Here is a 20,048-nt window from a genome sequence, read left to right on the forward strand (position 1 = left end):
AGGGTGCATGTTGCAATTTTTAACTACTTAAACATGAATAAAACAGCTCATGGACAGGGGAAATGGCATTAGTATACATACAGCAGCATTTGGCTTAAACATGGTCAAAAGTTGGTTCTTTGAAAAGACTTTAAAAAATCAATAAACCCCTAACAAAACTCAATGAGAAATACAGAAAGCCCGAAGTACCATCTTTTCAGATTCTTCAGATGTTAAAAAGAATAAAAGAGGACATTATGAACAACTTTATGTCAATGAATTTGACATTTCTTGAAAACACAACATACCAAAACTGACACAAGAAGAAGGAGAAAATCTGGTAGTCTGGTATCTATTAAAGAATTGAATACATATTGAAAAGCTTCACACAAAGGAAACTCCAGGCTCAGATGGCTTCACCCATGAATTCTTCCAGACATTTAAGAAAGTAGTAATATCAATCTTAAACAATTTTCAGAAAATAGGAGAAGGATTACTTCTCAACTTTTTTTATCAGCCAGTTAAAGCTGACACCAAAACCTGATAAGAATGTTTTTTAAAAAGAAAATTACAGGATAATATCTCTCATAAACATAGTGCTGAAAATCCTAAACAAATATTTGATTTGATCTAGCAATATACAAAAGGGATGCTACATCGTGACAAGGAGAGATTTATTCCCAGAATGTATGGCTGCATTAACGTTTCAAAACCAACCAATCACCCACTCAATGTATAATTCACCACACTGACAAAATAAAGGAGAAACTAATGAGCTAATACATGCAAATCTCAATTGTTTCAGTATGAGCATTTGATAATATACAACACCCATTCGTGAATTTTTAAAAAAGGAAGCTCTTAGAAAACCGAGAATAAAAAGGAATATCCTTAATGCAACAGACGGTATCTGCAAAAAACTTAGAACAAACATCATGCTTAATGGTATGATGTTGAAGCTTTCCCTCTTGAGACAGGAATGAGATAAGGATGCTTGCGTCACCATTGTACTCATCATTCTTACCAGTGCAGCATGGCAAGAAAAATAAATAATAAGTATAAGGATTGGAAAGGAAGAAGCAAAAACTGTCATTATGTTCATGATGATATGATTATGTTCTCAGAAAACCCAAAAAGTCCTACAGATAAATTATTAGAACTAATAAATGAGTTTAGCAAGGTTGCTGAACACAAGATGAATGTACAAAAGATCAACTGCCTGGCTATACAACAACAAACAGGTAGAAAATTAAACTTTAATAAATATCATTTATTTATTAAATTATTATGTCAAACACTAGGAATAAACCTAACAAAATATGTCCAAAACGAATGTGCAGAAAACTACAAAGAATTATTGAGAGAAATTAAAGAAAACCTAAATAAGTGGGAGGGTATTTCAGGTTTTATAGTCTGGAAGACTAGACAGTATTAAGTTGTCAACTCTTTTTTTTTTTTTTTTTTTTTTGCGGTACGCGGGCCTCTCACTGCTGTGGCCTCTCCCATTGTGGAGCACAGGCTCTGGACGCGCAGGCTCAGCGGCCATGTTTCACGGGCCCAGCCCCTCCGCGGCATGTGGGATCTTCCCGGACCGGGGCACGAACCCATGTCCCCAGCATTGGCAGGCGGACTCTCAACCACTGCGCCACCAAGTTGTCAATTCTTACTGAACTGATCTATAGAGTCAGTGCACCACCAATCTTAACTCTCAAGAGCAGAGGCTTTGTTTCTTTCTTTCTTTGCTTGTTTCTTTTGTGGGTGGAACTTCTTTGTCCCATAAAAATGCAAAGAGTTGAGAATAGTCAAGATAATCTTGAAGAAGAAGGAAGTGAGAACTTGTTCTACCAGATATCAAGATTTATTATGAAGTTACAAGGCAGCATTGTATTGGTGCAAGAAAAGAAAAATAGAACAGTGACTAGAAACGAATTCATTCCTACAGGGAGGGACGCCTGGATTTATGTCCAATGGCATTCTAGAGCAGCGGAAAAGAACAGTTTGTGATAAAAGGTCCTGGGAAAACTGAATCTCCAGCTGAAAAACAAGAAAAAGAAACTTGAGTCCTATTTCACACCATACATTAAAAAAAATATATATTCCAGGTAGATTATCAACCTAGTTGTAAAAGCAAAACAATAAAGCTTCTAGAAGATAAGATAGAAAAATATCCGACTTCCCTGGTGGCACAGTGGTTAAGAATCCGCCTGCTAATGCAGGGGACACGGGTTCGAGCCCTGGTCCGGGAAGATCCCACATGCCGCATGCAACTAAGCCTGTGAGCCACAGCTGCTGAGCCTGCGCTCTAGAGCCCGCGAGCCACAACTACTGAGCCCGTGCACCTAGAGCCCGTGCTCCGCAACAAGAGAAGCCACTGCAACGAGAAGCCTGAGCACCACAAGGAAGAGTAGCCCCCGCTTGCTGCAACTAGAGAAAGCCCATGTGCAGCAAGAAAGACCCAACACAGCCAAATAAATAAATAAGTAAGTAAATAAAAAGATACATGCACCCCAATGTTCATGGCAACATTATTTACAATTGCTAAGATATGGAAGCAACCTAAGCGTCCATCAACAGATGAATGGATGAAGAAGATGTGGTACATTCCATACAATGGAATACTGACTCAGACCCAGGCCCTGTCCTTCCAGAGCTCTGTGGTCTGGTGGGGGAGACAGATGTGCAAACAGACATGTGGCAATCCGTGGCAAGAGGGGCGGACAAAGGTACAGACACTGCTGAGGGAGAACAGAGGGGTGAGCACAGGCTCACAGAGCAGGGACACATGAGTCGCAGGCCAAGGAGTGCAGGAAGAGCATTCTTAGCAGATGGAAAAACAAAGGCAAAGAAAACGTGTAAAGAGTGAAGGTCTGTCCGGGGAACATGAGTCTGACACAAGCCCATGTACCCCACATTGACCCCACTGAATGCCGGGTCCTGATCCACCTTTTCTGGCTACTGCCTGAGCCCCTCGAGGGCAGAGACCTGCCACTGGTGGAGATGGGCTGTGGGCTGGATAAACAGTGAACGGGCAAACCTTAGGGTGTGTGTCCAGGCAAAGTCCCAGCACAGAGGGCATCAACAGTCAGTCGCCTTTCGAGAAGTAAAGATCACGTGTCACACACGCTTTGATCATTCCTCCCAGGATTCCTGGGATGTGCAGCCCTGCTTCTGCTGAGATACCAGCGAGGGGCTGGCGGGCTTCATCAAACAGCATATGTCACAAATCAATGTCAGCAGTAAATGATTAACTCGTACCAGGAAGAGAAGTATGGACGTTATCACAATGTACACGGCGGTGCTACAAGTGACCACCACGGGGCTCACCCCAGAAGAGCCAGGCGCCTGGACCATATGTCAGGCTGGGGGCCCAGGATGGGCCCAGCTCATCACGCTGCAAAGCGGCCCGCCTGGAGGAAAAGGAAGAGGTGGGCTCTGGAGCCAGGATGTCTGTACCCCAGCTCTGCTATGAGTGGCTTTGTGACCTCAGGCAAGTTACTTAACTTCTTTGAGTTTTGTTTCCTCCTCTGTAAGAAGGGGTCAATAATAGCCCTACCTCTGGGGACTGTGGTGAGGACAGAGGGAGCTAACAGTTAGACCAGCACCTCACACATGCACTAATATAACGCGATACTATCATTGATGCCGTCTGTATCAGCCAGCGTCCAACTCTCCACCCACAGGGGTGTTGTGGGACTCCCAGGCCTTAGGGAATAAAACCTGAGGATTCAGAAGACCCTGATCCCCTCCCCCAGCCGGAAGCTCTGCAGTTACAGGACAGGAGCACCTCTACCTGGAGGCTGGAAGCAGGACCCTCACACCTCCGTCCAACACACTTAAGTACTTTGGGGACAAAGCCCTCCAGGCAAGTAAAGGAGGAGACTTAAAAGACAGAACCTCGGCCCCCTGAAGAGGAAGTCCAGTACACCAAGCCTTCTCTCCACAAAGCGCAGGGTGTTCAGAGCAGTGGAGCAGCCCCCACGATGACTACCCCCAGTGAAAAGCCCAGGGCGCTGGCACAGTGCCCCCATCCCCCCAACAGCCCTCACTCCCAGCAACTCCCAGGCCTTGGCATCACCATTTCTGCAGCTCTTCAGAACCTCTGCTCCAGCCTCCCACCCTCCATCCTCCATCCGCGCCTCCCAGCTCACTCCCTGGACGACAGGACAGCCAGATGGGTGAACGAATGAAGCAGGACCGTCAGCCGTAGCCCAACTCAGCCCTGGTCTGCCAAGCTCCCTGGACCCTGCATTTGGGGTCCTTGGTCACTCCTCCCCCCTTTTCCCAACCGGCCCTGCAGCTGCTCAGTTTCCTCAGCCCTGTCCTGGATTCCTAGACGTTCCTCTAGCCCACGGAGGGGGGCCCAGCATGCCCTGAGAAGAGCAGCTGTCCACCCCTTGCAGGCTCCCCTGAACAAACGTCGGCCAGCCAGCCCCTACAAGGACAGTCACGCCGCCTTAAGGACCCAGGGCTACAGGTGATCCCTGGGCCTTCCCCGACTTGACCTTCTCGGCTTCCCCATCCTTCCTCCCTCCCTCCATCTGTACGGGTCAAGCCTCGAGGGAGGCAACAGTCCTCCAGCCCCAGCCCCTGCTGCCGGGACCCTGATGGGCCGGAAGGTGTCGAGTCCAGGAAGCCCCTCCCTCCGTTTTAAAAGCAGCCCCACCCCCAACAGACCCCTAAGATGTCAACCTGAAGAAGCTGCTCTCGCCCAAGGGACCTCCAGGCTGAGACCTGGGAGGAGTCAAAGGAGAGAAGTGTGTGTGGGGCAACGGACCATCACCCACCGGAATCCACTCTGGGGGTTCCTGGGGTTGACCAGGATGCAGTCCCACGTGCGACTGGGAGCGTTCTGGAACAGACACAGCTGCCTTTCTTCCCGGACCCGGCCGCTCGAGCTGTAGTCCGCCACGGCCACCTCCTTCACCCGGAATGGGTTGGAGAACAAGTTGGTGACGCCGCTGAGGGTGCTGACCAGGCGGCCAAAGAACTGCATCCTCCGTGGGGCCGGCGGGGAGGCCCCGCCACCTTCCCCCTCAGTCTGGAAGAAAACGGGGTCTCTGGTCAGCCGGGCTCAGTCTCCCATGCGCACCTCACCTCACACGGCGGTTTCCTGCACGGGCACCCAGGTGGTTCCCCACCAGCGCTGCTCCCCAGATTCTGGGCCTGGAGGGACCTGGAAAGGAGGGGAAAGAGAGAGAAACAGCACTGAGTGGGAGGGAAGAAGGGTTGATGAGAAGTTCCAGGGCTGCCACTGTGCACAGGTGACCAGCACTGTCCTGCCCCCTGACGCAGTTTCCCCAAAAGAGACTCGGTTTCCTCATCTGCAGTGCGGGGCTGCTGTGATCAAAGGAGATGGCAGACATGAACGCACGTGATGGGTGACACTGCCCTGTGCAAACGGGGTGTTCTCACTCTGTAAAGTATGGAGTTAACTTTTGGGAACTCAAAGAGCTTAGCACTGGTCATTTGAATTCCACAAACAAAACCAGTGTCCCCTCTCTACTGGACGCCACAAAGGGACCAGGGTCATCTCACACTCCATCGGGGGCATTTGTCTAAAACCTTTGGCGCCTGCTACCACGGGCTTCCCAAAGAGCTCTGAGAGAACGCCAGAGCAGCCCCTCGGAAATGAACATGAACGTAAAGACTTAGAAACACTGCCATAGGTTTGGGTGGAAATTTTGTTTCCTACCCACAGGGTCACAGTTTCTGCTATGGAAACTGTCCCCAGTTTGGGTAACAGAATCAGATGCCTTGTTATTTCCTGGGTTCCCAGAAAGCACACTACCTTCCTCAGGCAGTGCCACCAAAGCTGCATGACAACTGGCTGGAGGCCACCCCTGCCTCTGTGCCAGGATGTCACCTGCCAAAAGAGCAGGTCAGCTGCAGGCCAGAGCGTGCGAGTGTGGGCAGCACGGGAGAGCGTGGACATGTGAGTGGATACTAGTCATACCCTGGCCTGTGGGTGGAGGGAGGAGCGACGTTAGGGATGAAAGGAAAAGCAAGAGGCCTACAAAGGATGATCTAAAAAGGCAGTCAGGGTCAACAGTCATCATCACACCAGGAGACGCTTACTAAGCACTCACTAGGCAGCAGGCCCTGAGCTAAGCACTGCACGTAACTGTCTCATTTAATTCTCACAAACTGTAGGAGGCAGATGGCCAAAGCACACCATGCAGCTTGGGAGCAAAACTGCATTCAAGGGCTTCCCTGGTGGCGCAGTGGTTGCGAGTCCGTCTGCCAATGCAGGGGACAAGGGTTCGTGCCCCGGTCCGGGAAGATCCCACATGCCGCGGAGCGGCTGGGCCCATGAGCCATGGCTGCTGAGCCTGCGTGTCCGGAGCCTGTGCTCCGCAACGGGAGAAGCCACAACAGTGAGAGGCCCACGTACCGCAAAAAAAAAAAAAAAAAAAAACTGCATTCAAATCCCAGCCTCACCACTGACCAGCTGTGTGACCTTGGGCAAGTTACTTAACCTCTCTGAGTCAGTTTCCTCAACTGTAACATGGGGATCACAACAGTGCCTAGTAACAGTACCTGGCAGATAGTAACTTTCAACAAACATTAGCCCTCTTTAGTTCCATCACCCCCTTTTACAGATAAGGAAACTGAGGCTTAGAGACCATGATTGAAGAGCTTTGAAAACGCTGTGAAGCTTTGTAATGTCTTTCCTTTTTTGATGTGGTGTGAGCAGATTGTGACAGTCAGTTTCTCCTCCTTTAAAACGAGGACAACGCTCACCTCTCACGTGCGGTGAGGATTAAATGAGAACGTTCATGAGGATGCTTAGACCTATGTCAAGGTCCTTCTTTCTTCCACACTTGGGAGCTGAAAGGACAGAGGAGCTGGGTACCTGCGCCTTTCCCCACAGCCAGGGGAGAGGGGCTGGGTCCCCAAGAGAAGGCATGGGACTTGGTATCCGGAAAAGAATTCCCCCAAAACAGAACACATGGCATGCACGGCAATATGCTTTATAACAATTTCTGTTTCGACACAGAAATGGAAGCAGCTTCAATAGCCAGCATTAGGGGAATTGTAAGTTATGACATGTTACCCCCCAGACACCGTGTGCTCACTAAAGGCCACTGCTGAGAAGGCGGTAACAACTCAGGGAAAGCACGTGGCGTCGTTATAGGCTCGGTGGCAATGAGTCCATGATGCTCCCTGTGCTGTTCTGGGCTGCGAGCTCGGCCTGCAAAGCCACTGCAAAAAAAAAAAAAAACTGATAGAAAACATGCCAAAATACTAAGGGTAGATGAGAGTATTAGGTTTATGGGCAATTTCTTTTTCTTTCCCCTATTTTCCAAATGGTATAGAAAATTATTATATTTTTTATTTTTTTAATTTTTTGTGGTGCACGGGGCTCTCACTGCTGTGGCCTCTTCCGTTGCGGAGCACAGGCTCCGGATGCGCAGGCCCAGCGGCCATGGCTCACAGGCCCAGCCGCTCCGCGGCATGTGGGATCTTCCTGGGCCGGGGCACAAACCCTTGTCCCCTGCATCGGCAGGCGGACTCTCAACCACTGTGCCACCAGGGAAGCCCAAGCTCTATTATATTTTTTAAAGAAAGTGGGAGTGGGCTTCCCTGGTGGCGCAGTGGTTAAGAATCCGCCAGCCAACGCAGGGGACGCGGGTTTGAGCCCTGGTCCGGGAAGATCCCACATGCCGTGGAGCAACTAAGCCCGTGCACCACAACTACTGAGCCTGTGCTCTAGAGCCCACAAGCCACAACTACTGAGCCCAGGTGCCACAACTACTGAAACCCGAGCGCCTAGAGCCTGTGCTCCGCAGCAAAGAGAAGCCACCGCAATGAGAAGCCCGCGCACAGCAAGGAAGAGCATCCCCCGCTCGCTACAACTAGAGAAAGCTGCGCACAGCAGTGAAGACCCAATACAGCCAAAAATAAAAATAAATTGAAAAAAAGAAAACAAGAAAGTGGGAGTGTAGGCTGAGCCTCTGGGGCCTGCATGTGGGGAGTCAGGGGGCGTGGGCGGGTCAGGCCTGGCTTAGAAAAGCAGCACAGAGGCTTCCCAGAGGGCAGGCCGCAGCACCGGGAGAGGCGCTCACAGGGAGCTGGGGAGTCGGGAGCAACCAGCGCCCACGGCCCACCTGGGTTAAGGAGGAGAGTCACCGTGAGGGTCCAGCTGGATGGAAGGCAGATGTCCCGCTCCAGAGGACAGCCTCCCTCCTCAGGGTCCCCAGGGCTGGTGGCGAGGGTGCCCTACACACACACCGACAGCAGCCTGGCCCCAGAAAGGACAGGCCTGGCCCTCCTCCAGCCTTCCAGGGTAGGCGTGAGGATGAATGACACAGTGGAGGGAAAGTGGGACGCTGGCCACTTTGGGCACACAAACAGTGGCCACTGTCATCACGAGGTGGAAGAAAGGAAATGAAAACCCTGGGCCACATCCTGGACCGACTGTAACAGGCTGGCCTCGTTTCTGTTCCCTTCCTCCTGTCCCCGCCACCTCTGACCCTGGAGCCCAAGTTCTTTCCGGCATAGCTGCAGGGATGGGCGCTGGGCTGGGGGGCAGCTGCCACTCGGAGCGTGGAGGGTCCCTGCGCACACGACCCCACCTGCACCCCTCCCCCCACCCCCTACCCATCCCCGTCCCCTGCCTGGACTGTCCTCCCTGCCGTCTTCACCTGCCCCAGAGCCTGCTTTCAAGAAAGGGCTGTCAGACAGATGAATAAACCCCTTCTCATCCTTCAGGACTCAGTTTACGTGCCACCTCCTTCAAGAATCACACCCTGCGCCTCCCCTCCTCCCAGCCCCAGGCGCACGTGTGCCGTCCTCCGTGCCCCACCCCGCCCAGTGCACGCCCACTGACCACTTAGCCTGGGATGGTGATGCCATACCTGCTGGCTGGGGGGAGGTGGCCCATCCCCCCTTTATGGGTTTATCCAGGCACCTGGCATGCTGTTCCCGTCTCACAGTGGGCATAACGTAAATGTTTGGTGAATGAATGAGAACAAATGAATAAACCAACTGGAGGCCCCGGGGGGCCAGCACCTCTGAGGCACCCCTCCCTCCCTCCTCTCTTCACCCTGTGCGGTGGTAACACACCACATGTCCCATTCCTCAGCCACTCTGACCACAACAGAAATGCCCAGGAGCTCACCCCAGCACAGGGCATCCCTTACGGGGCACCTGCTGGGCTTTGATCTGGAAAATTCGGTCCTTGAAGCTGAGCTCATTCATACTCCAGACAGAGAACTCGTCAAGCTCGCTGCTGGACCAGAGGGGCAGGGTGGCCGCTCAGGAGGTGCGTGCCAGGACAGCCGGGCCAGGTGGCTGACCTCACGGGACGGGCCACATGGGGATTCTGGAAGCACACACAGAACTGCTTGAGTTGGAAATCAGGCTTTGTGAGCCCCAGCTGCTTATGACAGGATGTCCCATGATTGGAACGACTGGCACAGGACAGCCTCCGGTGCAGCCGACGTCACCCCGTGCCCTGCCCTGGCAGGACAGGCTGAGAACACAGGGTCAGATCAGAGCACTCCGCCTCCCCTGACCCCCGCGGACTTCCTTCCTGCAGCGCTTGCCATCTGCACCTCCCAGCCCACGAGCGCATCACTGCATGCTGGCCCACGGCACATCCTCTCACAAGGCCACCTCGCTTTATGGCTGGCAGGGGGTTTTCACGTCTGTCAGCTGCCTCAAAGCTCACAAATGCCCATGAGACAGGGACAGTGCGATCGCTATCCCTGTTTGGCATACGGGGCAACAAGGCCCAGAGAGAGGAAATGGGAGGTGTTGCCTGGTGACTGGACTCACGCCTTCTTCCTCGGACTCCTGACAGCGCTAGCAGAGAGCCTGCACGGAGCACGCAGGCGCTCAATTAGTGCACGAGGAAAGACAGGATGAATGTAGGCATCAGGTGAAACGGCATTTCTACCTCTCGTCCGAGCGTCTGGGCCTCCAAGGCTGCCTCCAAACAAAACATCCCTCCAAATGCTCACCCTGACCTCAGCTCTTCCCAGACTCTTCCCTAAGCCATCGAGGAATGGGGGAGGGCTGGCTCCTGTCACCTCGCACCCAACAACACTGCCCCATCCATCCAGTGCCCACTGAGCACCAGATGCCTCACCAAGTTTGGGGGTAACGATCATACTTATTCCTCAGAACACTCATAAGAGAAGGCATACTTCTTCCCATGTTCCACACAGGGAACTGAGGCACAGGAGGTGATGTAACTTGCCAGGATCTGAACCCAATTAGTTGGAATCCAGAGCCCCAGCTCGTAATCCCCAAGCAGCCTTCAGGAGGAATCCCGCATGGAATGTGGCTGAGTGAGGCCTGATGTGCAGACCCCCGCGTGCCAAAGCCAAGGCTCTCGCGGAACAGTGCACCGCCGTTCACATGGGCCAGAGCAAAACGGCCTTTCCGAAAAGGAAAAGGTGTCTCTTTCCCCCACTTTGTTTAGCTGGACCACAGCTGGAAGCAAACTGCCCAGAACTGCTGCTGGAGTTCCCCAGCACGGGAGACCCCAATGACTTTAGGACATTTGGGGGCTGGTGGCATGATACAGGGTGACCATTTTACGATTCACTCTAGAAATATTTACCAAGGACCAATCCTGTGGAAGGCACTGTTACAACTGCTGAGAACACACTAGTGAACAGAACAGATTAAATCCCTGCCCTCCTAGAACTTCTATTTTAGAGGGGGCTGTAACAAAGAAGACAAATAGGCAAAATAAAGACAGAGTTTCAGATTAGATGCCAAGGAGAAAAATAAATGAAAGAAGGGAGACAGGAAGTGTCCATGTGGAGATTAAAATTTTAGATAGGGTGAACAAGTCCTCACCAAGAACTTGACCTTGAATAAAGACTTAAAAGAAATGAGGGCAAAAGTCAAATGGGTATGTAGGTGGAGAGTTTTCCAAGCAGAGGGAAGAGCATGTGCAAAGGCCCTGGGGCTGGACCATGCCTGGTGAGTTCCAGGAACAACAAGGAAGCCAGTAAGGTCAGAGAGGTAACAGGGAGCCAGGCAGGTACATTGAGAGGAGAAGCTATTACAGGGCTTAGAGCAAAGGAGTGATCTTAACTCTGGCTGGATGCGGGGTGTAGAGAGGCATCAAGGATAATCTCACAGGTCTTCCCTGGTGGCGCAGTGGTTAAGAATCCACCTGCCAATGCAGGGGACACGGGTTTGAGCCCTGTTCCGGGAAGATCCCACATGCCACGGAGCAACTGAGCCCGTGCGCCACGACTACTGAAGCCTGTATGCCTACAGCCCATGCTCTGCAACAAGAGAAGCCATCGCGATAAGTAGCCCCTGCTCGCCACAACTAGAGAAAGCCCACACGCAGCAACGAAGACCCAATGCAGCCATAACTAAATAAATAAATGTATTTTTTTAAAAAAGGATAATCTCACAGCTTGAGCCAGAGCAACCAAAAGAATACTGCCATTTCCTAAAGATGGGAAAGTGCGTGTGAGGGACAGATTTTGGTAGAGGGTGAGGGAAGGGATGAAGGGGATGGATACAGGTGCTTAAGTCTAAGTACTTTAAGTTTGAAATTCCTAAGTTTGAGATGTTAAGGGAGCAAATATGTGTGTGTCTATCATTCAGCGAAAATGTCTGGACTGGACTGGAGATATAAATTTGGAAGTTGGAGTCAGAGTAGAGATGGTACTTAAAGCTATGTCACTGGATGAGATCACCAAAAAAAATGAGGATGGACAAAAAAAGAGAAGAGGCATTTAAGGCACGGACCTATTAAAATGCTCTCCCAGGAGCCACATTCTATAAAGTGAAGCTTGTAACACAAGACCTCCCCTTCACTACAGCCCCTACCTCTTCCCACACACACACCCAGTACATACGCGCAGACACACACACACACACACACCGCATTTAAATTTCTCCTTCCTTTATCTCTCGGTGATGTCATTCTGCTGAGTGAGAAGGAAATTCCCTTTTGAGGATACTGTCATTTAATAAGAAAGTAACCCACGGAAGGGAAAAAGTGCCCTGGGCACTTAGACAACAGTAGTGACCCTTACAGAGCAGAGCAATCCCACCACAGGCTCTGGTGTTATAAAGTACTCTCTTCAGATTCTAGCTCCAACCACATCAGTTGGTGTGAACTCAGGCAACTCAATTGCCCTCTCTTCCTTCTTGATTTAAATGGGAGTAACATTGGCTATGAAGGTAGCCTAGAATATAGCAAAGAGTCCACTAATATTTGTGAAATAAATGAGGAATGAATGAATAAACGGTAAGAATAACACAGAAAAGAGCCTGACTCATAGCAGATGGTCAATAAATCTGTACATGCTAAATGCAAGACTTGTCTTTCCCTCCTTGATTTTTCATTCTGTCCCTTTCCCTTTTCTGCCAATGACACAATAGCAAACCCATGCATTTGCACAGGACCATGCTGGTTACAAAGCTTTGCCTTCTACATTTTCTCAAATTTTGAACCTCATGGCAGCCTGAGGAGGGCAGGAAATAACAATCCCCCTGTCACAGATGAGGAAACTGAGACTCAGACAGGAAATGGCCTACAAACTCCAGGAAAATTTTAAGGCAGAGACAATAACAAAAACACTGCATTCAGCCCAAGGGTGGAGCATCTGTGGTGCCAAACCAAACTTGCCTGACATCCTGTTGGGTGGGTAAGAGGGCAGGTGAAGGGAAAGACTCAGAAGTTTAGGGGAAGGGAAGGTATTTGAGGTCGTGTGAGTAGTCCATACAAAACATGTGCACAGGTCCCTGAGCCCTGTGCCCTCCCTGTCCCACACCCACCGGCCTGCCCGTTCCAGTCACATGGTCACAAGGGTCACACACTTCCTGTCACCAGCTTCCAGGTCATCGGTGGGAGCAGGAGGTGGACACAGGACTGGGGGACTGGGAGACTCTGGGGTGACTAGGCTATGGGAGAGGAGGGAGCATGGGGGGCGTAGGCACAGATGAAATCTGGAGGCACCTGGGAGACAATAAGCAGGGAGAAGCAGGGAGTTAGAAATGGGGAAGAGTGATGGAGAACAGGGCAGACAGATGGAGGGACACAGAAGACAGAGATGCAGTGGGGGATCGGGTGGGAACACACAGAGGCGGAAAAATCGGGAGCACTTAGAAAGGCACAGAAAGAAAGCTGGGAACAATGATTGGGAACCAGACTGAAAGCTGGGGGCACTAAGAGGCACTGAGAGCCGGGGGACGACGGGAAGGGGTTGACTCAGAACGTGAGGCACGGGATAGAGGAGAGACGCACAGGGAAGAAAGAGGGGGAACCCAGGGTCGCAGCTGGGGTCCCTGAGGGAACACAAGTTAGAGATGAGACAAGAGCGGTCACAGGATGGGAGCTGGGGACGCTTGGGGATCAAAGGGTGGAAGCTGGGGGCATTTAGGGGTCAAAAAAGGGTTAATGGAGGACATGCCTCGGAATCGGGGAACAAGAGGGAAGCCTGCGGGACGGTCGGGGTGAAGTCCAAGGAGTCTGGGACACGAAGAAGGTTTGGGAAAGGTGCCCCTGGCCCCGCCTTCCCCGCGCCGTCACTCACCTCGGCTAACTCAGCACTTCTACTTCCTTCTACTTCCGCAAACAGACGCGCCCCGGGCCACGTGACAACCCGGCCACGGCTCTCCGCCAGTCACCGAAGTCTGTGCTTCGCGAGAGGAAGGCAGGGGCGGGGCTCCGCCATCTTCTATAACTGCCCAATGGAAGGGGCTCCCATGGCCGAGGGAGGCCGGGCTTTGGGCTGAGCCAATCCTCGGCGGCGGGGCGCGGCCACGTCTGTGCGGGGCGGAAGGTTCGCGTTACCGCTCCTTGGCAGACATGTTAATGGGGGGCAGGGGTCTCACCGTTCTCCGCCCTCAGCCCACTAAAACGGTCAGAGGCCTGAAGTCTGAACCTGCCTTTTACGACGGCTCGTAAAGACAAAAACAAAACCAACAAAGATCTGTTAGGGCATAACAAGCAGGAACCTGCTTTGATTTTGCCGGGTACCTCCAAGCTAAGGTTGCCAGATTTAGCAAATAAAAATACGGGATTAAATTTCGATTTCAGCTGAACAATGATTTTTTAGTATAAGCAAAAAATACTTAGTTATGGTAAAAAAAAAAAAATTATTCCTTGGTTTCTGGCAGCCCTTCCCCAAGCCGATCTCAGGAAATATTGCAGCACTTTTAGTAGAAACTTGGGCAAATGACTTGGTCTCTGTGAACTCATCTGAGAGTGAGCACAGTAATACCTCACGGGGTTGTTATGATGACTAGAGATAAATTAGTCCCCCTGCCTGCACATAGTGGGATTTCAATCAATGACAGTTGTGGGACTTCCCTGGTGGTTGGTCCAGTGGTTAAGACTCAGCGCTCCCTGTGCAGGGGGCCTGGGTTGCATCCCTGATCAGGGATCTAGATCTCACATGCCACAACTAAGAGTTCGCATGCTGCAACTAAAGATCCCGTGTGAACAAAGACTGGAGACAGCCAAATAAATAAATAAAAATATTAAAAAATAAATGACAGTTGTTATCATTAGTAATGCTGAGAATGCATTAAATAGAAGGGAGGAGGCTGGGTTTTAGTCACAAATCTGCTTCTGCCTGAACAGATCATGTCCCCTGTCCAGCCTGCCAGGCTTGGTTAGACGCATTTTCTTCCCCCTAATCATTCCCCAGCCCTAGATCTAGATAAATTGTCCAAACTGCTCTCTGTTGGCATGGGAAGGGTAGTTTCTGTTTGTTATTCCTGTGAATAGAAGAATATTTCTGCCTGTCTGTCCCAAGATATTAGTGCCCAGACTGGGGGCAGCCGATGTAACTGGGACAAGATTTAGTTAAGAATCTAGACAAGTTAAGAAAACTAACCACAGTAAGTACTATTTGTACAGAGCTTTGCCAGTTACAAAGTAACTTGACTTCACATCCATCATCTGGGGATTGTAGTTACTCTTGTTCATATTTTACGGGTGAAGAAACTGTTCCTTTAAACTAAGATTAAAATTTTGTTCGGAGTTTCAGCTTTGAGTTGAGAGAATGGGAAGAAGACTCAGAATTCTCAGTGAAATGTATCTTGCCCTCCGCACCCCCAAACAATTGAAATTAGGGCCATGGTTATCAGGGAGCTTGCAAAAGGTCAGGTATTCCACCCACTGCTGAGCAATCTGACCTGGGAAACCTCAGAGGTTCAACAGGATGAGTCCCATTCTTCAGCAAATACTCTCCCGTATTCAAGGTGAGTCTACAAGGCAGGTTTGGCAACACAGACACACAACTGAATCTGAAATGCAGAAAAGGCCAAGGAAGAGAGATCAATCATCTGGATCAATCTTTAGAAACACTAAAAGAACCATAGAGGAAATTAATAAAATAGAGTAGAAAGAAAGTAATAAATAGAAGAAAATAATACAATAGATTCAAGGCCTGATGAAGTTGAGTGCCCCTCCCTTGGGTGTTTCTGGTGAAAACTATTAAATGAGTGGGTAAAGCAAGAGATGAAGAATCCGGAGTCGGTAGGAAGCGCTGAATGAGCAAGCAGTGGAAAGGGAGGGGGCAAGTGAGCACCGAGAAGGTACTCCTTTCAGTTTCTGCTGGATTTCGCTTTGGAGCAGTTCAAGCCAAAGAGCTTCTCTTGAGGGGCTGTGCTCCCTGCAGCTACAGTCATCCCAGAGCCCAAAGTCGACCCAAGTCCCCTCCTCAAAGAGTTAGCTGGAAATTAACGAACATGCTCACGGGGAATTTTACACTTTTACCTTGTTTGATCCTCACGACAATCCTGAGAATTAGTACTATTATCTCCACCTTAGAGATGAGAAACCAAGATTCCGTCAGGGGAAATGATTCACAGAGTCACATGTCAGCGAGAGGCAGAACCAGAATCAAGACCTGTCTTGACTTTTCTTTCCCTACACGGCAGGAGGACCTACTATGTGTCAGGCAGTGTTCTTGGTGCTGAGGAAACCACAGCAAAGAAAATAGACAAAATCCTTGCCGTCACAGTGTTCACAGTCTTGTTGGGAAAGACAGACAATAAGACAGAGAGGTCAGACATAGAGTGTGTTTTGCTAAAGTCTTTGGGTGAAGTGTCATGATATTACCATCTTACTTTCAAAAAACCTAGTGTGTTGAATCTGGGGTTGTGTATATGAGTGCCTTTGTATTCATCCTTCCATTTTCTGTGTGTTTGAACATTTTTATAATTAAAAAGTTGGGAAGGGCTTCCCTGGTGGCGCAGTGGTTAAGAGTCTGCCTGCCGATGCAGGGGACATGGGTTCGTGCCCCGGTCCCGGAGGATCCCGCATGCCGCGGAGCGGCTGGGCCCGTGAGCCATGGCCGCTGGGCCTGCACGTCCGGAGCCTGTGCTCCGTAGTTGGCAATGAGGCTGAAGGGAAATCAGGGCCTGTAGTACACTGTGGACAATTTCTAAACTTTAGCTTTCGCTCTGAGGGAAATGGGGAGCCACGGGAAGTTTTTGAGCACAGGAGTGGCCTGTCAGACTTACCTTTTAACAAACTGTGTCTGTTCTGTAGGAATAGACTGTAAGGGCAAGGCAGAGGCTTGGGAGACCAATGAGGAGGCTCTTGCAGCAACCCAGGTGAGGTGAGAGATGATGGTGTGACCACCATCCCATTTAATCATCACAACTGTAGAATCATTACAATCGGGGTTTGTATTATGACAAAATGTGGAAGGTACAGAGGGCTTTGCGAGAAGGCATGGTTGAACTCTGTCTTCTGGGGAGATCTGTGAGATGACTCTTGAACAGGGGTGGGCAAACTATCCCACCTGCCACCTGTTCCTGGAAATAAAATTTTGTTGGAACACAGCACCATTCGTTTATGTATGAACGTACTTTCCACAGTGGCGGAGTTGAGTCATCATGACAGAAGCTGTATGGCCCACAAAGCCTGAAATATTTCTATTTGGACCTTTACAGAAAAAAAAAAAAAACACCAACCCTTGATCTTAAGTTGGGTTTCAAAGGTTGAATGGGAGTTTGCCAGTTGGATTAGGAAAGTAAGAAAGCCCGGTGGAAAGAGCCGTATGGGCAAAGGGCAACATCGTGAGATTGTGTGGATTGTTTGGGGAACGGCAACAGGTCAGGTGTTGCTGGAACCTGCTGTGTGAGCAGGTGAATGGGCAGGTGAGCCCCAGAGGCAAGGCACGAAGGGTCACAAGTGCCAGGCTGAGCCTGAGGACGTTGCCCTACGGGCGATGGGGGCCCCAGAATGGTTACAGGCAGGGAAGTGACTAGAAAAAAAATCATTCTGCTGCAGTGGAAGAGTTGACTGAAGGGCCCAGAGGCCACAAGGCAGCTGTGTAATGCTTACAGTAACGAGGTGGCTCTGTTTTGAGGAGGGGGCCATCGGGGCTTGTGCCTTCCTCAGGGGGGAAACGAGCACAGGTGACCTTGAGCTGTGAGGCTGCGGCCACGTGTGCTCCCAGCCTAAGGGGGACAGCCAGTCCTGGCCAACAAAGGCAGGATTTCCCCACTTGGGGGTCCCTCAGCCCAGCTCAGGGGCTCACAGGACAGACTGTGGGCTGAGGGGAGGCTGGTTCTCAGGGCCAGCAGGCCAGGGAAGCTTGGCCAAGAAGCTGGCCTGAGCCTGGGTTCTGAAGGATGCGGAGGGTTTGGAGAGCCTGCTGAGCAGACGGCATTTCAGACAAAGATGCAGGCCGTGCGCTGGGGATCATGCAGGATGTGGCTTCTCAGGACGAGGTCCAACGGGGGGTTCATGAGGGTCAGAGTGTGCAAAGCCTTCATCCCTGTCTTCTTCCTCCTGGGCTTCTCATCCTCACTTAAGCTTCTTCGGTCAGCAATTATGATTTATTTCCCCCTGAGCCGTGCAGCATGCGGGATCTTCCCCGACCAGGGATTGAACCCGTGTCCCCTGCAGTGGAAGCGCAGAGTCTTAACCACTGTACCACCAGGGAAGTCCTCAGCCAGCAATTATGAAGTGCCTACTACTGTCTGCACGGCCTCACTCCTGGTGGTGTGGGGTCACACGAAAGATATCCATTCTTGGGCTTCCCTGGTGGCGCAGTGGTTGAGAGTCCGCCTGCCGATGCCCCGGTCTGGGAAGATCCCACATGCCGTGGAGCGGCTGGGCCCGTGAGCCATGGCCGCTGAGCCTGCGCGTCCGGAGCCTGTGCTCCGCAACGGGAGAGACCACAGCAGTGAGAGGCCCGCGTACCGCAAAAAAGAAAAACAAAAAAAGATACCCATTCCTGTCCTTAAAGTTCACAATTGAATACAAAGTTGCCTCAAATACAGAGATAATTGTTTGTTGTGAAAAGGCACTGGAATAAAGGCAAATCCGGTCTTCCTGAGGAGATCACGAACTGACAGCAGATGATGCCCCAGACTCCGTCAGGCAGGATAGGCTAGGGGATGCTGCAGTAACGAGCAACCCCACAGTCTCGCTGGCTTAACTGAGTTAACATCTTTGTTCACACTGTGTGTCTGATGTGGGAGGGTGGTGGGCGGGGCGTCCTGTTTATCAGAATCACTCGGGAACCCAGGCTGAGGGGGCCTCTGCTCTACACGGGGCTGGGGATGCGGTGAATCAGGCCCTGGGTCCTAAAGCCGCCGCTCAGAAGTGACGCGTGAGTCTTCTGCTCACATTTCACTGGCCGAAGCGCATCACGTGGCCACACCCAACCTCAAGGGAGCTGGGAAATGCAGTCCTACCAGGCGGCCGGAAGAAGAGGAACTAGGATAGTTGCAAATATCCCAAATAACTACACCGATTGACAAGGCAATGAGGTTCTGTTTTTGTTTGTGATGACAGAAACCTCCCTGCTTAAGCAACTGTAAATCATATTCCCAGCCAGTCTTCAGCCTAAAGTTTTCTAAAATGTATATAAATTAATTTAATATGGCAATACCACCATAATTTTAGAGCTTTTGGAAGAGAGGACTGAGTAAGAGGCACAGGGTTCTATGGGATTAAGAAGAAAGAGACCAGAATGAGTCAGGACTCTCTTGATGGGAAGCCTCAGAAACCCGACTCAAATTAGCACCGGCAAACAGGCAAAAAGACTGGAAAGTAACCAGAGAATCTCCCAGAATCCAAGAAAGAGGTGACCGGCCAAATGCTGGAGGGACCTCACGGTGAGCCTTAAACAGGCCCTCCACGGCCTCTGTCTTTCAGCACACCCATCTCACTCTTCTCTGGCTTCTTCTGCCCAGGAGCGAGGAACGTAGCCCCCGCACCACCTACAGCTCTCAGCACTGGAGATGGACTGAGCTTCTTCCCTTAGTTCCTGGAAATGACTCTCACTGAGTCAGCTTGGGCTGTGTGCCCACCCCCGAGCCCATCAGCTCTGGCAGCTCCCACTCTAGCTGGGCATGCACAGAATTATCAGGAGAAAAGAGGGTGCTGGGCACACAGCATCCTACAGAGGCCCTTTCAGCCCTCAAGGAGGTGATTCCAAGATAGAGAAGACCACCAGAGGCCAAGAGCAGAGAGGGGGTCTGAAGCCTTGGGTGATGACAGGGGCCAGGCACGGTGAGTGAAATGGCAGGGAGAGGAGGTGAGGTCCCAAAGGAAGAACATGGGCAGAACCCACTGGGCAACCATGCATGTTTGAATTATCCTGGATGATCTACATTCTGTCCTGGTGGCCCTTGTTTATGTCCCAGGGGCTCCCGAAACTCTGCTGCAAATCACACATTTGTGAGCAGGCTGAATCGAATGGTCTCTGGGACGCAGTAGTCATCAGGGGGAATGGCAGGGACTCCCCGAGGATCCTGCCACTGGCGGTCAGGCAGGGCACAGCGGACAGCCAGCGAGTGGACACAGCCTCCACTATCAGGGCAGAAGGACCTTTTAGGAAATTAACCATACCCTCTCCCTCCCTCCCTCCCTCCCTCCCCTGCCCAGCCTGCCCCACTGCTCCAGCCTAGGACACGGCCCAGCCCCAGCGGAGCAAGGGCAACTCCTCCATTCATCCAGCAAATAGTTACTGTGCCACAACCGCATGACGGCCGGGGCTAGGCACTGGGGACACAAAAATGAAAAGATGTATTTCTAGTCCTTAAGGAACTTGTGGATTAAGAGGAGAAGACAGCCACAAAAACACGGAACACGAACTCGGAGGGAAAAGTGC

The 20,048-nt window shown here is 51.1% G+C and overlaps 1 protein-coding gene across 5 annotated transcripts in view; it reads right to left on the bottom strand.

Moving 5' to 3' along the window:
- Nucleotides 1–13,558, bottom strand: part of PLA2G6 (phospholipase A2 group VI) — a 49,901-nt gene extending 36,343 nt beyond the window's left edge. The window contains exons 1-4 of one of the 5 annotated variants that reach the window (XM_060025646.1): nt 9,101–9,249; nt 8,838–8,898; nt 7,056–7,182; nt 4,764–5,017 (exon numbers count right to left, since the gene is read on the bottom strand). In XM_060025646.1, the coding sequence (XP_059881629.1) occupies nt 4,764–5,017; nt 7,056–7,182; nt 8,838–8,863 (407 nt within the window). In that variant the 5' untranslated portion in view covers nt 8,864–8,898; nt 9,101–9,249. Of the gene's footprint in view, nt 1–4,763; nt 5,153–6,720; nt 7,022–7,055; nt 7,183–8,837; nt 8,899–9,100; nt 9,250–13,496 lie in introns of those variants that run through there. The other 4 variants (XM_069541210.1, XM_060025647.1, XM_060025649.1 and 1 more) reach the window with 4 other exon arrangements.
- Between the last annotated feature and the right edge of the window lie 6,490 nt (nt 13,559–20,048).

This window comes from Delphinus delphis, chromosome 11 (genome assembly GCF_949987515.2).
Source record: "Delphinus delphis chromosome 11, mDelDel1.2, whole genome shotgun sequence".
Classification (NCBI taxonomy): domain Eukaryota; kingdom Metazoa; phylum Chordata; class Mammalia; order Artiodactyla; family Delphinidae; genus Delphinus; species Delphinus delphis.